Source organism: Larus michahellis, chromosome 10 (assembly GCF_964199755.1).
Source record: "Larus michahellis chromosome 10, bLarMic1.1, whole genome shotgun sequence".
In the NCBI taxonomy this organism is placed as follows: Eukaryota; Metazoa; Chordata; class Aves; order Charadriiformes; family Laridae; genus Larus; species Larus michahellis.
Window position 1 is genome coordinate 7967100 of NC_133905.1, and position 18253 is coordinate 7985352.

At 49.4% G+C, this 18253-nt stretch overlaps 1 protein-coding gene across 7 annotated transcripts in view; it reads right to left on the bottom strand.

The window, feature by feature from the left end:
- Positions 1-18253, bottom strand: part of CADPS (calcium dependent secretion activator) — a 221576-nt gene that overhangs the window by 135460 nt on the left and 67863 nt on the right. For all 7 annotated transcript variants that reach the window (XM_074602916.1, XM_074602913.1, XM_074602915.1 and 4 more), the window contains exons 4-5: positions 5017-5097; positions 402-638 (exon numbers count right to left, since the gene is read on the bottom strand). In XM_074602916.1, the coding sequence (XP_074459017.1) occupies positions 402-638; positions 5017-5097 (318 nt within the window). The remainder of the gene's footprint in view (positions 1-401; positions 639-5016; positions 5098-18253) is intronic.

The following is an 18253-nucleotide window of genomic DNA, read 5'->3' on the forward strand; positions in this document are numbered from 1 at the left end:
TAACCGGCAACAATTAAACACTCTGGTATTCATTGTTTTGCATTATTGTATTGGTTTTGGGGACAATACGGGCTCAGGGTCACTGGGGTACACTGAGTAATAAGCCATAGGAAGAGGTCAGTTAATGATAAAGATTTCTGAGCCATTTGATATACATCAGCAGGAAATGCCAGACGGTTTAATTCAGTTTGTTCCAACAAGATGATGAGACACCAGAAAGGACAGAGTGTTTGACCCCAGGCAAAGCTTCTGGTAACTCAGAGAGGAGCCACTCCCCACAGAAATCAGAAAGTGGTTTCTACTGATCTCTGTCCGTCTGACTTAAGTGTGAACTGAGCAGAAGTCGGCTGCTGGGATTTTTGTTCCCACAAACTGCACGCTGTCGTGTGCGTGAAGCTTACCTCCAGGGAGAACGACAACACGACGTCCGACTTGGAAAGCTGGTTCTCGTTTTCTTCTCCCATGTCAATTATTGAGGTGTTGTGACTGCGTTTCAGCTTCTGCAGCTTGAACTCGGAGCCTCCTTTGGACACAGGCATGCTCTCTAAGTTTGCCATCAGGAGATTGACAGACGACTTCAGCTCCTCAATGTACATGTTTTCCATTTCTTTGGACACAAACTTCGGAAACTTGCGCTCCTTGGATTTGGAAACAAAAACAACAGAATGAATTGCGGTGACAATCAGCAACCACTTGTTGCAGTGGGAGAATCCCCCAGGAGCATCTGCAGAGAGGTTTGTGAGCAGGGAACTCCCACAAACCAGATGACAAATTACAGCTTCCCCCTGTGTAATGTAGAAACATTATTGTTAGCTTCCCATAGAATTACTGCTTGGTACTTATCCAACTTTACTGTTTCTTGCATGCACTTGCATTTCATTCATTTTTCTATCTGCAAATGGCCTTTTTCATATATATGTATTCACAATTACCAACACTCCAGGCCAGATCTCAGCTGAACTTTGTGATTGACAGCAATTTACTAATGATTCAAAGGATGCTGACATGATTCAAAGGATGCTGACAGTTAGAGACTTGTTTTCCAGTCTCCCAAATGTGCCAGATCTTTTTAAAACACTTCTGAGCAGTTGCTCCATTAGTTTTCTAGGTGTGAAAGGAGCCCAAGGAGGGAAATTCAGCAATGCGTGGGCAGGAATTCATGGTCCCAATTGGAAGACGGGATAAAACGCACTTTCCACTACTTGCTAGAGCCCGTGTCTCCCTCCAGGCAAGACCACCTTTCACTGTGAGACCTTCCAGTGCTGCTTCTTGTAAAGAGGACGTTTAAACATTATAACCAAAGGTGACAGTGAGAGCAAAACGTGATGTTCCCCGGTGTGCGTTCTCAGCTGTGAACTGCTGCCCATGCTCCAGCTCCCTTAGGATCACTGGCCGGAGCCCTATGTCTTCTGACAACTCTGCCCATGCCTTGAACCTGGCTCAGGGTCTGAACGTCTCCGTGGGTTACAAGAGACTGTTGAAGGCGTACGACAGCAAGGCAGCGTCTGCAGCCCGGGAACTTGAGGCTGATGTGAAAAGTATCTTAGCGGTAATTCATAATATTGTAAAAAGCAGTTTTCATAAAATGTATGCTAGAAAAGAAAACACGGTCATGTTTCTTCTAGAAGACTGTCATCAGGCTGATGAAAAAGTACCCCGCCGCACTAGTTTTGCATCAGTCCTCAATAGCTTGCCCAATACAAGCTCACAGCAGCACTCGTACCGAGCAGTTAAAATATAGTCTTCTGTTTCCAGTCTCAATCTTGGGAAGCAATTCCCTCATGTAAATTAGACCTGGCATAAGACAAACTACCTAATCAGTCTGGTTTATTGTCTATGAATTACGGAAGTTGCAAGCAAGCAACCCCTAGGAAAAAAACCAAGCCAACTGTTTTGTAGATTTTGAGAACTACTGCTGAAGCAATGATGTTCAAACATTATTGCTTTTTCACCCTGCTTGTATCTGTCTCTCCAGGGACTGCAACTTTGGCACTGACCCTTCAAACCTCTTCAGAAATGCAGCAAGGACTGAGACTGTGTGCCACCAGCAACTTATCATACTAAAGCTAAAACCAGTTTGTTTGAAGTGATGCATAACTGGAACTGGGTCTGATGACGGAAATGCAGAGCTGCAGGAGCGGTCCCAAGTTACCCATCAGACTGGAGATAGAGCTGGGGGAAGTCTGGAGGAAGACTCAACCAAGGGATGCAGACAACAGTGAGAAAGGATGCTAGTCACCTCCATGTGTACTTGAAGCAGGGAGAGGACCAGAAATGGGGACAAGCATGGAGAGAAGCAGAGTTAAGAGACTGCAAGGAATGACCAGTCCAGCAGGCTGAAGCAGAGTGGGTCCAGCCCCAGATGGACATATTGCTCTGGCAGCATCACAAGGTCTCATTTATTTGCCCCTACACGTGTTCCTCCTTGCCCTTGAGACCAGGTGGCTGCGAGGGGGGAAAGGCACTACGGGACAGCAGAGCACTCGCTACTGCAGAGAAAAACATACCTCTGCCTTGGCACCACTGAGCTCTCAGCTGTAATGCTGCTCTCGTTTAGCTGCCGGAAAAGTACAACACGCAGAGTGAAAAGCCCGTCCAGACTCAGCTTTAAAACATCTGCTTGACTCTGAGGGCGATCCTCAAGCTGGCTGGCGCCACGGCTGGGCTTACGTGCTGTGATGGACTCAGTCTCAGCAGGGGACTCTGCCGAACGCTGCACCCGTGCTGTGCCAGGCTGCACTCGCCTGGGCACACGACGGGGTCAAAAGACCCAGAGCTGTGCCCTGGTTCCCAGGTGCAGGAACCGGTCACCAAGGAAAGCTGGCGTGCACGGTGACTTGTTTGGTGTCACACAGCAGGTCAGACAAGGGCTTACAAAGCTACCAATTCTGCAACACTGAGATCCCAGGTCCCGTTAGCCTTCGTTGCCTCTGAAGTACAAATGTCCTAGCATGAATTTCTTAATTTATTAACAAGGCATTAATTTGCCTGTAGCATGGAATCTCCAAGATGGCCACCTCAGGGCTGGTTTCACAAGCACAATAAGTCTCCCCGTGCAGCAAATCTGCGTTAAAAGCTGCAAATTGGAGATAAAATTGGAAATGCTACCCTTTCATCGAGCTGAATTGTGAACCCGCCCTATGCTAGAGGGAAAATAGCGTTGGCCGGAAAGGAGGATACAGAGAAGGATTCAAAAGGTCATTTGGATGCCTCCAAAAGATGGTATTCATGCGTCTGAAAGAACAATGGTTTAATGGTTTCTCGTAGGCTGGTGGGATCTGACATTCTGGAGAGAAGGCCTGCAGCAGTAATGTGAAGGAGATTAAATATCAATACCTGCCAACTGGATCACAGGTAAGTCACTTTTACTCTAAACCACCCTCCAAGCTGCACAGCTGCATTTTGAAGGTTGAATTCTGCACGGGGAAATGTCAGGTTGTGTTGAGGACTTTCCCCTGACTGTCTCTCCCAGGGCCAGCCGTGCCACGGTTTGTTTCCAGCCTCCTCGCGGGAGAAAGAGAAATGGCAAATTCTCGTTTGCAAAAAATAATTCATGAAGCCGCAGCCTCTGCTGGCTGCTACCGAGCCATGCGTATTGTTGTCCCACATGCCATAAAGAGAAAATGAAACAACAAAACCAGGCAATCTCATTCTGGCACCCAGTGCCTGGCTACTCATCTCGGAACCGGAGCAGCAGCGCTCCGCGTTGGGGCTTACATTTTGCCACGAGTAAGAAATACTGTAGGTTTTCTTGACGATAAAATGGCAAAGGGCCAAGGGCTGAGCAAAGGCGCTGCGGTCAGTTCGCTGTTTTGCTGCGCCATCGTTTGGCCACCTGGTCCTTGGCCACCTCACTGTTTTTGTCAGTGAAGAGGGGAAAAAACAGAACCTGCCTCCCCAAAGACGTAGCGACTGTAGCTGTTTGACAGAAACCTTAGTGAGGAGTGACTGCGCAGGAGCTACCAGCATCCTTGCTATCGCCCGACCAGAAATGATCGTGCTCTGCGTTTCACACCCAGGGATCTCAGTGTGGTCGCAAACAGCTCCGGTATTACCTTTTTCATTAAAACCCCGCCATTTGGCACAGCTCTGTGCCAGGAGGACTGCTGCTGAAAGGCAGGTCCCCAGCCTGAGCTACGTCTCTCTGATTAGACCTTTTTCTTTTCCGTCTAGTAATGGTTTCTTGATTATCAAGAACAGTCAGACAGATCATTCGCAATGACTTCAGCCCCATTAGGGCTTTATCAGTGACTCAGGGCATCTGATTAGAGGCAAGGATAAAATCTCGGCCATGCTGATGTCAACAGGATCCAGGGTTTCTCTCCGTCTATAGTCTATAGGAGGCCACATAAATCTGCACTGTGTGAGGGTGTGATTTGCTCCTAGGGAGATGTCTCCTTACTCTGGGGACTTTAGCCGACTGTTAGTTATGAAAACTGGTTTGGGGTCCCGTGTCTGCTGCTCCGGACGGCAGTGATGTCCGCACAATGCAGTGCTAACCTGACTGCTGTCGTGCAGCGCATATATGTGCTTGAGACGGCACATCTGAAGCATCTTCACTGGGGCAGCATCTATCTATGGGCAGGGAACTGGGGCTCCCAGCAGCCCAGTGAATGGCAAAAACCCCATCAGGGCAATTCCTGGCTCCTTTTAACATGCCATCAACCCACTTCACTGCCTAGCATGTCAGTTTGCCAAAGAGGGCTCAGGCGTGCGCTTGCAGATGTAACTGGAGTACTTCAGGACAATTTCTTCCCCACTGCAGAGGATTCATAAGGGATTTTGCAGGAACCTAAACTGTCCCAGCTCATCAGGACATTCCAAGAAATGCACATCACCACAGCTTCATCTGCACTTGTTTTGTTTGTAGTTAAAAATCTGCTCATTTTTAACTGGTGATTATTGGGAGAAGAAACCTGTGAGGGAAGGACAGGACCTGGGAGCTGCATCAAACTGCTTATGTGCTCCTGTATGAAGAGCTTGTTAATATGGAAGACTTTTTTTTTTCTTTTTTACCTTTGCAATTTGCTCTGCCATTTGAAGACGTCCATCTAACTCGCGTCTGATCTGTGCTGCTTGCTCATCTGGGTTGTCCAGCTGTATGGAAAACAAAAAGCAAATCAAGGTGAAAAATTAACCAACGCAGCACCCTCTCAAAGCAGTTCAGTTCTTCAGGCTGACCATCTGTATTACATTATCAATTAAGTATAGCAGAGGGGCAGTGCCCTCTGAACCCCAGAGAAGCGGGGTGCCCCCCAGAAGGCTACGACTTCTCCAGTGCTTCGGAAGCCACAGCCCCCCTGTGCTGGGGCAGGACGCACAGCAGCTCCAGATCACCAAGACAAACACCCCCTGTCCCTGCTTGCCACCCAGAAAAAGACAGAAGGCAGCTCAGAAATGCACAACAAAAGCGTTTGCTTATTTTCTTTCCCTTTTCTCCCCTACTGCTGCATCCCTGCGCTACCACCCAACTCACACAATCAGTTTTCCTGTACCCTTCAGCAGAGATTTTTTTCTCTCTCTCTTTGTTTTTGGTTTGTTTTTTTTTTTTTTTTTTTTTTTTTTTTGCGCAACACACTGCCCACAGCCCTGTGGGTCACTGTTCGGCATCTGCCTGGCCCCGAAATGTCTTCTGAGGGTAAAATGTTGTTTCTGCCAGTTAAGCACGCAATTACAGCACAGGCAGCAGAGGCACGGTGACCGCTGCGAGCTGTTTCCCAGTGGCAGGACTCGGGGCAGATCTGTTATTTTTAGCAGGAATACACAGACATAAATTACAGAACAACAAAAAAGCACAAAATCAAACTAGCCCCTGAAGAAGCCAATAGCTGCTGTAATGAAGTGGCAATTTTATAGCTGCTTTCCAGAGTCTAACCACTCTTTAGACTCCTTCGGGGTCATTTTGGCCACAGCAGAAGGCTAGAAACGCGTGGCAGCGGGGGCGTCACGGTGCTGCTCCACCGAGGCACAAACCCAAGCTCAGCCTGGTGCAAAACCTCACAGTTTTGGTTCACCCCCTTGTGCAACCATGACTTCAGATGGGAGGGCTGGCTCCACCATCCAAATGCCACCTTTGTTTGCAAAGTACCGGCCACTTCTGGCTACCAGCAAATGCAATTGCCACAAGCCAACGTAGGTCAGCTCTCCCACTGACTGCTACTCATAAATGAGCTTTATTTGCTGCACTGGGGTTGCGCTAACCACCTCCCTGGGTTTTATCCTCCTCTGGAGACAAACTGCTTGACAAAAGAAAGGCTCGGCTGGTGCAGTGCAGTCTGGAAAGTTACAGCTACAGCGATGACAAAAGTTTTGATTCTCAGCCTGACAAATGACGGAGCTCGTCCGCCAGCACTGCCTGGCTGGGCTGAAACATGCCGCTTTCCCCCAGACCCACCGCTTCCCACAACTGCATCTTCTCGGCCGTCTGCCTGCGCATCCTGCATCTCCCCTCCCTCGCACACGCTCGTGGAGATCTGCACGCGTGCAGGCGGGTATTTGCATATTGCCTCACCACCGATTATTTTCCAAAAAGCTGACATTCATTATGGCTGAGATTGAGGGAAAGTATATTTTTGATTAGCTTTTGAAAGCCTCCATTACTGATTTAACCCGAGCGGGAAAACTACCAAGTGTCCTGACCATGATCCAAATCCACTGAAGCTTCAGTGATCTCTGCTGTGGCCATCCACGTCTCATTCACACCAGCTGTACCACATAACCTGCTGCCTTCATCTTCATATTCCTGATCCCAAAACCAGTTCAGAGCCACGGACCACCAGCACCTTCCGGAATCACCTGCCTCCATCAATTTCTCCACAAACAAATGCATCATGCAGCTGACCTCCACTAACGCGCAAGCATCTCTCAGAGCTGCTTCATTAAAGGGTAGGAAATGTACAGTCCCAGATTTCCATTTCTTTGCAACTCTGAAGGAGGGGGCATTATTTGAATTCCATCCGAGCTACAGTAATTGAGGTTAATCACACACTACCCAAAATAACTCGCGCGCTAAATTTAGAAATGAAGGATGCTGCTGTGGAGGAGAGCTGTTTTTGCGGTATGATAATGAGCCAGCAAACTGCCTCACACTTTCTGCACTATCTTGATTTTGCAGATGTTTTCCGGTGACGCCACAGGTGTCAAAAACCATGTGAAGGAAAGATCTGACTGCAAAAGATTATTTTTCTTAGGAGGCACAAGCACCCTGGGCAGCTTCCTTGGTTGTGGTGGAGTGGGTAAGGTATTGCTCTTCAGGGCTGGGTTTCCCACGGTTAATTAGTGATGCCAAGCCAGGTAACCTGGTATTTAAAGGAAACGAACAAACAAAGATCTTTCCAGGCTGTATTTTCCATGACTCTGCACGACAGCTCCATGGCAAAAACTGATCTTTGGGAAAGCAAAGCCAACATAACGTTTTTTTCTTGTTATGTACAGAATGGCACTAATGAGGCAGCCCCTGCCTGCAGTCCCTGCCTGTCCTCCCGGCACGTTCCAGCCAGGAACTTGTGACTCAGAGCAGCAGCCCAACAGCTCAGCCACGTACTGCTCCTGAGCCCGGGAAGGGCTCCTGCCGCCGTCAAAACACGCCAAGAACGTTTTACACAGTCATAACACTATATAGGGCCATTAAAAGAGTAATGCTGGTGCCCATAAAATATACTTTCCTTGTGAAATAAGGCAAGGGGCAAATATACGGCGTGCTATCTAAGCGAGACTAAACATTCAAGTAAGGCAACACAGTCCCTAATATCATTAAAACTCAATTTCTTAACTAGAGAATCAGCTATTTATTTTCTGCCGTATGCATGCCCACTTTACATTCAAATACTTGACAGCCGAATATATAAATGATTTACAAAGTCAAAGAGAAATTGAATTAGTTTCGTTCTGCATTATGGCTATGTTATGGGTGTGCTATGAATAAAGCAAAGATATAAATCATAAGGTTGCCCCAGCCAATTAAATGTGAAAAGTATTATAAATTTCACTTTACATATGATTTGTCACATGCACTGGGCTTTTCTTCAGCAGCATGCCACAAATATATGACGTACATAATTTGCAATTCTCAACTGATCATTACCCAACTGCCTGCTGGTAAATTAGATGTTTTCATACGTCTGCTCGCATACGGCATTAGTTCTCTCTGCTTGCCCTGCAGAGATTATCTACATTGGTGTAACGGTTGCTAAAGTAAAACAATAAAAATGAAATAATATTCTGTAGATCAGATTCTGAGTGGAACCCCAAACTGCCCAGCATGGCAGCCAGCCCGTGGCCGAAGGCACTGCAGGGCATGTCCCTGCTTTAACCCCCGGTGACCGCTCAACTGCGAGAAAAAGATCTTGCAGGAGACAAGCATATAAACTGCTAATAAGGAATAATTTTTAATGGGCGCTAGTAAATGAAAGAAAGGTTAAAAATGTTCATCGTGCGCGTTTCATAGTTTTAATCGCCAGTAAGAGCCAGCCGCTGGTCTGCAGAAGAATTCCCTTGCTTCCACGACCCTGAAACAAATTCACAGCGAGACTCTTCCTCGTGTCATCCCAGAGGGATGGAAGTTAGTCTCTCTACACCTTTGCAAGGCAGAAGCAGAGGTAAACAAACCAACCTAATTAAGTCATAAGATCTGCAATAAGACACACAGGCACCCACCAAATCCACACCTAAACCGTTTGGTTGGTGGGTCGGAGACCTCCCGCCTATCGCCCACCCTGAGCCGTGTAGGTTTTGAAGCCGGGAGCCCAGGCTCCCCTCCGCTCGCCCTGGGAAACGCCGGAGGCAGTTCAAGGACATGAACAGTGTTAAGGAAGACTTTAAATTCCCATGTTTTTGGACTCAAAATGTTATATAATTAAAGCTCCAGCTCAAAGCCATATACCATTAAATACCACGTACAATTGCAGCCCTGGCTCCAAATGCGATGCTGGGGCGGCAAAGGCTGCCCTCCACTTCCCTTCTTCGTTATGCCCAAAGCAGTTTTGCTTGGATTAACACCTCAGGCCCACCCTGGGGACCGAGCAGGGTACAGCCCTCGTGCCATCAGCCACAGCGAGAGCTCTGTGACCAGGGCTAACCCACCCAGCCTGGGGACGGTGCCCTGGCACAAGTGACACGCCGTACGCAGCACTCAGCTGGGGGGTAAGAGAAGGGTGGCCATGCCACCAAACACGTACTGATGGGGCACGTGTACTGATGTCACAGACACAGGTGACGTAAACACGTGTGGGATCTGTAGCCACGGTCTGAGCTCAGCACTGTTGGAAATAATGTTGCTGAAAGCTAGAAGGGTTTATAATGAAATAACGTTGTAAGCCACAAGGTTTTATGACAGGATGCAACATACAGATACGACCGTCCATGATCAGCCTGGCATTTACACCACACGCTGTAGACGTGACAGGTACTGTTGGTATAATTGCCACCAGCCCCAGACAGAAAACACTGGGACCGTTTAACAGTTTAATCCCTCCCTGCCAGTCACTGCTAATGCTCATCCCTGCTTCCCAGCAAGGGCGGCGAGAGTCACAACATCCCCATTCCTGAAGCCTGTCTGGAAGTATCTCCTCTCCCTTTGAGAAAGGTTCCGGGGCAGTGGGGAACCCAGCCGTCCTCCCCGGTGCCACGCAATCCTGTAGAGGACAAGCCATTTGCAACGGGGTTCTGGAAAACCACATTTTAAACACTCTGGCAAAGCAAACGCTGAGCTGCGGCAATCTGCTCGGCGCTGCATTGGGAATGGAAAAAAAACATGTCTCTTCACCTGCTGGAAAAGAAAGCGTTTAGTCTAGGTCTCCATGAAATCCGCAGCCACCGCATGTGCCCATTTCCCCCGCAGCAGCGTTGGCACCCGGGGACGGGCGATCCCTCCTGTAGAGCTGCTACCAAGTGCCCTGGCTGGGGCATTTTTGGTGGTCTCCAACATTAATCGTCTCCATCCCTGTGTCCAGCACACCACCATGCAGCTGGGGGCTCTGAAAATCCCACTTTGTGAATGATTTTCCCGGGGTGGCAGACAAGGACAAAAGCTGTGACCCACTCGTGTCCTTCCTAAGCCTGGCTTAAGTCCTCTCAAAATAATAAACGCAGCCAAGTACCCGTGTCATGTACAGTTATAGGTACCAAAAGCCTCAAAGAGAAAGTTTCAAGGCGCTCATCCTTTGACATGCTGGGAGCTCTGTAGCTCAGCAAATGGTTGATTAAGTATTTCAAAGCAAACACGCTGCAGGTGAAAGCTGAACAAGATCACAATATGGGTGACAATTTTCCAGCTCTGATGTAGGGCTTTAGGAGAGATCTTTGTCTCATAAAAGGTGGTTTCGCTTTGTGACGCACAATGAGAGAAAATACTGAAAAATTCATAAGCCCCCATCAATTAATTATTAATCTATCAGTCCAGGTGTACTCACAACTTGTGGCATCAGCAGCATGGGGGTGCTCCAGCTGAAAGAAACACGTGGCCCCCGAAGTGACTCATTGCATGAAAGCCCTCGGTTTCTTATCGGAAAACCACTGTTCTAGGAGATAAAGTGACACGAGACAGGGCAGAGTGGCACCGTGAACCGCACACAGCTTCCTAGGCCACACTCCGTGCCACCGTCACGGATTGCCCTGTAGCATCCTTTTCCCACTGACAGTAAATATTCTTACAGAATCATGGAGTCATTCTCTCTGAGTGGCAAAGGGCAGGGCAAGGGAGGCAGCCCGGCGCCCGCAGCCCCGACTCTGCCCACGTCTCTGAAGCAGAAAGCGGAGGAGGATCCGAGCGCTCCCTCCCTCGACCGCAGGTGGGATGCTGACCTCCCTTTCGAATTGGGAACGGGAACGATGCTAAGCTGCCTCGGTAGCGTAAGTCACTAATGCCCTGGGCAACACGTCAACCTCTGAGCGGCAAATTGCAACCCACGGACCACCGGCTGCCTTGGGATCTGAAATGGGAGCGAGGAAGAGGAAGCAAGAACAGCTTCCCCATGTTACACACCTCCCCGGGTCAGCAAAACCGGCAGCATCAGCACAGCACGACCATGGATTCAGCAATTGTCACTGATGCGGTTTGAGGGAGGATTTTGGAACAGCCAGAGGGAAGCGGCACGACACGTTCTCTCCACGCTCCAACGCTGTACTATCCCCACGCATCCCGGGAGGACCGCTCTCCCGGTGCCACTGCATGACAGAGATGCTCAAGGCTACCTCTGCCCTGGCCAGTCCCTTCCCCAAAATCAATCTTTTAGGCTCAGAGTCATGCAGAATATTTCAAGGGGAATTTTACACTGTGCTAAATCCAAGGAATTACAATCTGCGCCTATTATTTCACCAAAATTTTCATTTCCCCCTCCCATCAGCCCCAGCTCCTCACACAGCCGTGGGGCTCCAGCATCCCAAAAGGTGACAAACCCTCTCTCCTGGAGAAGAGCCCTGCACCATTTTGCTCCTGTGTAGGTAAAAATCAGCCCTGCTGCAGGAATTCAGTCGCTCCCAACTGCAGCTGCACACTGTCAGTCGTTTGCTGCGGATGGGTGCCCACTCCTGTTATCCCGGCAACTCCTGGGTTATCTAATGAACCACCGCTGCCGTTGAGTCAGGGGGTCCTGGGGGGGTGATTTAAAGCAGAAGGGACTTGGATAATTCGGCAAGAGCTGACGCTTCCCTCTCTAAGAGAAATCTTATTTCACGGTTCACAAGCTTTAGGGTGGCACTACACCCGGCGGTGAAAATATTCCCCGGGATGTACAGTGGCCCCTTCTTGCCCGAGCGCTGAATCTTATAACACCGCAATAAATCTCTGCTCCACCAGCCGCCCGGGCTCCCGCCCATCACATCCGCAGGCAGGCGCTGGGACGGCGCCTGTTTCACCAGGGGAGGTCAAGAGAGATCCACCCTCGAGTTAACTCCCGTCTAAACGCTGCCTTTTGGATAGCTGCTTATCCCACAAGCTGAGCTGATTTCCAGCATATTTCAAGAGAAGCGCTGGTGGCACTGCGGGGAGAGGTTTCTCATGCCCTCCATGGTGCCGGCCGCAGTGCCCACGGGTACCCCCTGCTCATCTGCACAGCGCTGCCGAATCAACCAGCACGTACCCGTGGTGCGGCAAGGGCAGCCAGGTGCTCAGCACGGATCTCCTGCAGGAGAAGTGGACATCCCCCCGTGCCATCTCGGTTACCGACCTGCCTACCACCGTACCCGCCTTTGCAGCTCTGCAAGGGCTGAGGAAAGCTGAGACAAGCAAACCCAGCCCGCAGCTCTCCAGCAGGTTGTGCAAAGATACCTCCAGATTGATGCGTAATGATAAATCAAAGCAAATGAAAAACCAGATTCAGCAAAATGGGGAAGGGAAGAAAAAGCGCCTTTGCAAACATTTTGCAAGCTGTTAAAAAAAAAAAAAAGAAAAAAAAAAGAAAAGGGATGGCAGAGCACTTCCACTGGAAAGGCATGTCCTTTCTGCGGCCAGGGAACTTCTGTACCCCGCAAATCCCTCTGCAAGATCATCCGTGAGAGGTGTACAACACTGAAAGGGCTTAAAAACTAAGCTGTCCAGAGGCTCTGACCTCTGAGCATGCCTTAATACTCTCGTCTTATGGCATTGCATAAGGATGCTCGCAGGCGTGTGGGCAGCACGCTCTGAGCTACGGCACCCGAAAGAAACTGGTGGATGCAGCCAGAGGTAGATCACCACATTTAGCTCCTTTGTGTTTCCTCACAGCTTAGCGTATGCTGAATTTCAAATCAGTTAACAGGAAGAGAATCACCTGAATTGCCAACACACAACAATAAACTATTATTCTGTTTCCAAGTAATTTTTACAGCTAGAATTAGCTGCAATTAACCCATCCCAAACAACATCGAAGAAAGATCCACATATCCTCCAATCCTCGTCTTTTGATTAAAAGCTTAATGATAAATATAATCGCCACATAACTCCTAATGGGCTTTGGCCTTTGTAACTAAAGCACGAGGACTTGTTCCAGCAAAGCTGCAGTATGTGGTCACTCGCCAGGATTAAAGGTAATGGAATAAGACGTGGGAATGTCTCCAACGATGTCTATGCAACGGGCAGGGCCGGGGCAAGGCTCTTCCCCAGGAACCCACGCCTCCTTTAAAAGTTTCCCCCCACCCTGTGCCAAAACGCGCCCGGCGCCGAGGTCTCAATTCCTGTTGATTCAACCAGGGAGCTCAGATTTTTCTTGCTCTTTCATCACTGTATTGAGGGATTTTCGACTACCTTCCATGGCCACGGCATCCGTAAGCCTTCCACAAACACGAGGAGGCACCTTCTGATGGGCTTCACAGAGTCACAGTGTATTTACACATTTCAAGTCAAAACCTCTACTTGCTGATGCTTGGCAGAGGTGAGTATTTGGGGATGAGAAGGTGTCCTGTGAAGAACGCTGCTCCTGCAGGGAGAAGCCCTTTTGAACTAGATGTGTTGGGTTCCCACGGAGGTCTTTTCATAGCTGGCTCCCTGGCCGAGAACGCTTCATTCCCAGCTCTGAGGACAGCTCGAGGATCACGCCTGAGCCGTGAATTTAAAACTCCCTAGCTGGTCTCCACGTTGACACAAAAGCATATATCCTTCAGGTGCTGAGCCCAGGTGGTAAAACAGAGACTCAACCAGCACCACAACTGGTAGAGGTGATGATACAGGTGAACGCGTAGATAACAAAAGCTACAGATCATGTGAATGATGATCACTTTCATTCATTAAAAATAGTTAACATCAAATCGAAAGAAAAACCATATTCAGAAAGAAACCTGCCTGCCACAGAAGTGTAGCTTGAAATTGGACGGCCGTTCTCCAAAATAAATACGTGTGGGATGTCGGGGCATACCTTGGAGTTTGAGTTGCAGCACTGGTTCTGGTAGTAGCACAGTGACAGATGCTTTTCTGCAGAAGCTCAGAGCAAAGAACTGGCAAAACAGAGACTTTGGCCACAAAGAGCAAGGCTTTGGTTCCCCTATACGCCAAACAACCAGGTATCAGCAGAAATGGAGGAGAGGGGATGTAGAGGGAAGGTTACAGCTCCCATTTTTTCAAGGACTAAGATAGCAAAAATTGCAGTACTGCCTGTTACAGTTCACTTTTGTATTCGTGAAATTTAGATTATCACAGCCAGAGACCTAAAGAGACCGTTATCCTGAACAGGCTGATGTGTATCGCACTGGTTTGACGCAGCAAACTTTCTCATGAGGTCAGGGAGAAAGCAGTTGGGGGAATTAATCCTCTGGGCAGCAAATCCTCAGCACGTGAAGAGGTCGCTACATGCTCTCAGGGGACGGCATCCTAAGGGAGCTGAATTGCTGGTCCCATCCATGACTAGGACCACGCTTCTCCAGAAATCTCTGTATATGTCGCCATTAGACCCCCTCCTGCAGCAACGGAGAGCTGGAAGGGAAGTGCCAACCACGGCAGACCCGGCTATCATCAGTCCCTCCAGATTGCACCCAAATTCATAGCAATTAGTGGAGCGTTACCAAAATCCAGAGCAGAAACCTCACATCTGTAAGTCCCTTTGATCAATACATAAGAACAACAACAATAATTATTAATGATTAATAAGCAATCATTACTATTATGCCAATTTACTATGTTATGCTAATTAAAAGGTCAATTCCTCGCCTTTCTTAAAACAGTGCCCTGACAGTTGTGCTCTGAGTCATTCAGAGGTTTCAGAGAAATTTACCTTGGGGAGAATTTCCTGGTTTTATACAGAAGCAATACTCTTAGCCATACCAATCCTACCTAATTTATCATTGCATTTTAGAAAAGCCACTTCTTTTTAAAATAATTAGCATTCAACAATGTGAAAAAAGCCACCATGAGAAACAGGGATTGGAATCCTAGTTCCACTAACTGGGAACATCTACCACCTCTTTTACTGCCTGGTCCCCTCCAACAGGACCCATTCTCCCCCTGAAGAACCAGTGGTACAAAATGGATGTACGGCACCTCTGAGAAAGGCGGCGAGGAGCCACAAGCTGTTGTGTGGGATTTAACCCTGCACAATACACTTGCGAGATGCTCTGGCACCTGTGTTAACATCAAGAGCGTGAGAGGAATTGAAGTAGACAGAGAAAAACAGTGAGAGGCAGAGCTATGGAGAAACAAACACAGGGAGCAAAAACGTGATGGTGTTAAAAGCAGCGAGTCTGTAAGGTGAGAGGAGGAGAAGTTCAGCACAAGGTGGGGGGAGATCTTAGCAGATGGGGCAAGTCCTCCCATGGGGTACGCCGTCCTTGTTATCTTGCTGGTGAGGATGGTCAGCCTCGCAAGCCGTCTAAGCAATATGGAAAATGCTGTTATGTGTCCATATTAAATGGAAGATTAAATAATTCATGTGCACAGATACTACAACAACTACAGAAGAAGATGCTTCAGCCTGGAAGTGGCAGGACACCCCACCTCCCTTTGCAAGGCAGCCTGGGGAGCACAGCACTGCTGCTCCCAGCCCTGCGATAGCTTTATTCTAACCAGCTCAAACCACCGCAGTTGTGAAGCTGGGATACCGAGTGGGTATTGCTCTGTCCCAGCCTGAATCTGGGCTCGGTGCGTGCCTGGCTGACCCCCAACACCCTCCCATCGGGTGACAGAGCCATGCCGATGCTCACCGGCTCCAGCCGGACCCGCTGCCATCCCCCAGCAGCACAGGGTGCACCCCGAAGGTAGGGCACTGCTCCCCAGGGAGATACACCCCAACGGCGATATACCCAGGGAGCTCCAGCCGGTGGCTTTGTGTTTCCCTCCTTTCCCGCGGTTGGAAGCTGCTGCCGTGGGCTGGCACCTCACAGGTTTTTCAAGCACGGCTGCATTTGTGTGCCAGACAAGGCTCCCAGGCTGCGCCGCAGAACAGTCTGACGGTGGACGCGGCTGGGGACCTGCCAGGAGAGCACTTCTCTGCTTCCCTGCCCCGGGGACCCTTGCTTAGCGCACCCCCGGACAGAGGAGCCGCAGCCGAGAACCAGGCAGATGCACAGCTGAGATGTTCCGTCTTTTACCCCTCACTACGTAAACCCTGAAGGAGACCCACGGAAACAAATACCCGTATCTGCTGAGCACGGAGCGCACACAGCTCTGCCCGGGCAGGGGAGGGTGGGCAGCAGGCATCCCCCTGCAAGAACACGGGTCCTAGGGTTCAAACTCCCTGAAAACGGTACAGTGCAAAATTCCTCCTCGGCTAAGAGCCATCGCCCTCCACATCTCACACTGATGTTCGGAGCTTCAGCGCGGGCTCCATGAGCGCATTGATAACACATACATACAGCATCAGGAGCGCGGAGTCTTCACTGTGTGTTACCACGCCGCAGACAATAAACATTTTATTTTCTTCTTGGTGGGGAGCCAAATATCTCCTAATGGCTTTCCCTGACCAGAACACACAGACAGTGCTGGCTACAGACCTCGATTTCTGACACGTCAGCTGTAAAAGGCCTTTAGATAAGAGAGCACCGAGGCTTCGGCAGCTCCCGCCAGACCCGGTGTGCAGCAGCAAGAACAATTAGGTTTGTTTTTTTTTTTTCCCTAGAATGCGTATCACACGTAATAGAAAATATTAACTCACGTTACAAATATTTACAAAAAGGCAAGACATAATTAAACGATTTGCAATTGAAAATTAACAACCTAAAAATGCAGCCGTGTAGACAGACAGCGTTAAATATAACTGCAGTTAATGTGAACTGATTTAAATAGAGATAATACAGCAGCGACAGGGAAGAAAGGCAGTCAATCACGTTCCCTGTCATTAACATCCTTCTCCATATGGAATATTATTACATGGAGCTCCGAGCTGCTCCCGGGGGGTTCAGGAGAGCTGTCTGCCCGCAGCCCTGCTCCGTGTCCGTCTGTCCACTGCCGCCCGCCTGGGGCTGCAGAAGCCGCCCTGCGCGCCCAGCCCCAGCCAGCCACCACCACGGGATGGCGAGTGGAGGCAGCCTGCTGGCCAGCATTTCAAAGCGCTGTCTGCAACCCCACGCAGCTCGCTCTGAGGCTCTTCCCGGGCACCCTGTGAGACATGGACCCCGCCTGAGACATGGACACCAACATCTTGCCTATGGGAGGACCAAGGCAGAAAGAAGTCCGGTGCCACCCTGAGGGTTCTACACGTCATTCATGAAAGCATGGCTAACTTTCCTCCTCCAGGCTTCACCCGCTGCCTCTTAATTATCATTCCCTAGAGCTCAGTACGGATGAAGCCTCCAGGCAAAGCCTTTCCATCCCCATAAGGTGGAGAGCTGTTTTTCACACTGTTTCACTAATTATTCTTAGCATTTAAAGCCAAATAAAACACTAGTTGCCCAACAGCTCCATCCCAACCCAGGCTGGACAACCTCAGCGTTGGCACATGCCGGCTCCACAGCTGGAGAAGAGGGAGAAGGACCCACCACACCCGAGGGGCAGCCCACGCCGGGCGGGCAGGCGAGGACAGGGCTGGGATGTCGGGGGAGACGGCACAGTCGTCCGCAGCAGAGTTTCATGAGCAAAACACGATTGATTTAAGGATGGGACATGGGCTGGGTGGTGGGTCAGGCCTCACTGCAGCTGCACGGTAACTCTTCCCGACAGCTCCACTGCAAGGAGCGCTCTCATCTCCCGCTTTTTGAGGAAATGCGGTTTATTTTGAGCTACACTGAGCAAGGCATGACCTCTTTCCTTTGAAATTGTCACCAGGGCAGAAGGCTTTTGCTTACAGAGTTAGGGAAAATATATTGGACGCAGAGTCCGGCATTATAGTCTCTGCTCTTGTTGAGGTCTCTCGGTGCTCTCTGAATGGCAGGGCACTGCAAAAAATCAGTTGATAACCTGCTCTCTGATCCTGCTTCATCTGTATTCTACCCGCATTCTTCCCTTTAAGCTTCCACTGAGGGAAACGCACTTCATATGCAGAAAAGACACACACGAGAGTAGTGCAAAATACGCAGCTGGAATCCAGGTGTGAGCCAGTGCGCAACCACGACTGCAGGTCCCCAGCGCGGGTACCTGCCCATCACAGACGGCAGCCGTGGTTCTTTTTAGATATTAAGAAAAAACACCAGTAAAGAGATTAAAGAGAAAAGCAACGCTTGCAGCACTCCCATGGGATTCAGCTTTTTTTGCATTCTGCTCCGTAACCAGGTCAAAATTGCGCTGCTAGGGCCACCCTGTTACTTCAAATGAAGGTAGCATCAGATGCCACTGGCTATAAATCCATGGGAATGTACATATGGGACCTACAGCTGAAGCTCTTCCCCTCCATTTCTTATTATCAATCGAGTAGTTTGT